Consider the following 2,289-nt stretch of genomic DNA (forward strand, 5'->3'; position numbering starts at 1 on the left):
GCGCCGTGCGCTCTCCCGGGGAAGTTGTCCCCGGATTACGGGAGCCTGGCCGTGGCGGGCTGCACAGGCTCCCGGGAGGGGCGGTGTGGAGAATGACCTGCGCTCGCCCACAGGCTGTTTGGTGGCGGCAGCAGCAGCCTTAGCGTCTCATGCCCGTCTCTGGGGTCCGCGCTGACAGCCGCGGCTCGCGCCCGTCTCTGGAGTTCGTTTAAGTGGCGCTCTGAATCCCCTCTCCTTGCACGCCGCGAAACAAAGAGGCAAGAAAAAGTCTCCTGCCTCTTCGGCAGCTGCAGACTTTTTCTCGTGCACCCTCCCGGCTAGTTGTGGTGTGCTAGACCCTTCAGGCTGTGTTCACGCAGCCAACCCCAGTCCTCTCCCTGGGATCCGACCGAAGCCCGCGCCTCAGCTCCCAGCCCCCGCCCGCCCCGGCGGGTGAGCAGACAAGCCTCTCGGGCTGGTGAGTGCTGCTCGGCGCCGAGCCTCTGTGCGGGAATCTCTCCGTTTTTCCCTCTGCGTCCCTGTTGCTGTGGGATCCGCGCTGATAGTCGCGGCTCGCGCCCGTCTCTGGAGCTCGTTTAGGCGGCGCTCTGAATCCCCTCTCCTTGCACGCCGCGAAACAAAGAGGCAAGAAAAATTCTCTTGCCTCTTTGGCAGCTGCAGTCTTTTTCCCGGACTCCCTCCCGGCTAGCACCGAAGCCCGAGCCCCAGCTCCCAGGCCCCGCCCGCCCCGGCGGCTGAGCAGACAAGCCTCTCGGGCTGGTGAGTGCTGGTCGGCACCGCTCCTCTGTGCGGGAATCTCCGCTTTGCCCTCCGCACCACTGTGGCTGCGCTCTCCTCCGTGGCTCCGAAGCTTCCCCCCTCTGCTACCCGCAGTCTCTGCCCACGAAGGGGCTTCCTAGTGTGTGGAAACCTTTCCTCCTTCACAGCTCCCTCCCACTGGTGCAGGTCCCGTCCCTATTCTTTTGTCTCTGTTATTTCTTTTTTCTTTTGCCCTACCCAAGTACGTGGGGATTTTCTTGCCTTTTGGGAGGTCTGACGTCTTCTGCCAGCGTTCAGTGGGTGTTCTGTAGGAGCAGTTCCACGTGTAGATGTATTTCTCATGTATCTGTGGGGAGGAAGGTGATCTCCGCGTCTTACTCTTCCGCCATCTTGCCTCTTCCTATAATTTTTTTTTCTTAAACTCATTTCTCAGAGTTATTTGTTTCCATTCTCATTGTTGTAATCAAAAAAATTTTTTAACTATAGGCCAAGATCATTTCAATAGTCACCTAACTTGTCAAGTTCCAGGTTCCCCCATTCCTACAGAAGGATTAAGATTTCTAGAATATTGCTAATATCATGTGGTTCTAGAATGTGGCTCCCATTAATAATATTCAATAATTACAACATTAACCACAAATATATACTGAGTATTTGCTCTGTGCTGACTGCTACACTAAGTTCTTTTTTACATGGATTAATTATTTTAATCCTCAGAAGAGTCCTGTAAATATTCAGTTGTACAATTGGAAGATTTTTTTTTTCCTACAAGTCAAATTTATTAGATTTGTCCACAGTCAGCAACGGCGATATTCTTGCTGGTCTTGCCATTCCTGGGCCGCAAGTACTCTGTGACCCCCAACATATTCATGTCCTGTCTCACCTTGCCAGAGGCCGCATGCTTGCCACCCAACTGCTCAGTCTTGGCAGTGCAGGTGAAAACCTGGTAATCGTTTGTGTTGGGTCCAGCACTTGCCACGGACAAGATGCCAGGACTGGTATGACTCTGGATGAAACTCTCATCAAATTTCTCCCCAGAGATGGACTTGCCACCAGTGCCATTATGGCGTGTGAAGTCATCACCCTGGCACATAAATCCCGGAATAATTCTGTGAAAACAGGTAGCTTTACAACCAAATCCTTTCTCCCTGGTGCTCAGAGCACAAAAGTTTTCTGCTGTCTTTGGAAATTTGTCTGCAAACAGCTCATAGGAGATGTGGCCCAAGGGCCCACCATCCATGGCCATCAGCTCTGGGGTGGTGGTGTCTTCAAGGCTAGAAGAATTTTAGAACATTTAAGAAACTCCCAGATTACCCAGCTACTGGTGGTTCTGGAACACAAACTCCACATGAAACCGGAAGTCACGCTCTTAGTCTTTTCTTCCATGCTATCCAAATCCCTCAACATGACTTCCAAAATGCTCTGCAAATTGCCCCCACCCTTCCAATCCAATATCAGCCTTTGTTTCTCTCTACATTATACTGAGAGTGAGTTCACTAACGCACCATACACACACTATGTTCATTGCAG

The 2,289-nt window shown here is 52.0% G+C and overlaps 1 protein-coding gene across 1 annotated transcript; it reads right to left on the minus strand.

Annotated features, from left to right (window-relative positions):
• Positions 1-1,540: 1,540 nt before the first annotated feature.
• On the minus strand, positions 1,541-2,005 carry LOC133092260 (peptidyl-prolyl cis-trans isomerase A-like). The gene has a single exon (XM_061191507.1). The coding sequence runs from the start codon at positions 2,003-2,005 to the stop codon at positions 1,541-1,543; it is 465 nt and encodes a 154-aa protein (XP_061047490.1).
• Between the last annotated feature and the right edge of the window lie 284 nt (positions 2,006-2,289).

This window comes from Eubalaena glacialis, chromosome 5 (genome assembly GCF_028564815.1).
Source record: "Eubalaena glacialis isolate mEubGla1 chromosome 5, mEubGla1.1.hap2.+ XY, whole genome shotgun sequence".
Lineage (NCBI taxonomy): Eukaryota > Metazoa > Chordata > Mammalia > Artiodactyla > Balaenidae > Eubalaena > Eubalaena glacialis.

Bases quoted from the DNA above. Each gene is read 5' to 3' on its own strand.
- LOC133092260 (XM_061191507.1), bottom strand. From the start codon at position 2,005: ATGGCCATGGATGGTGGGCCCTTGGGCCACATCTCCTATGAGCTGTTT.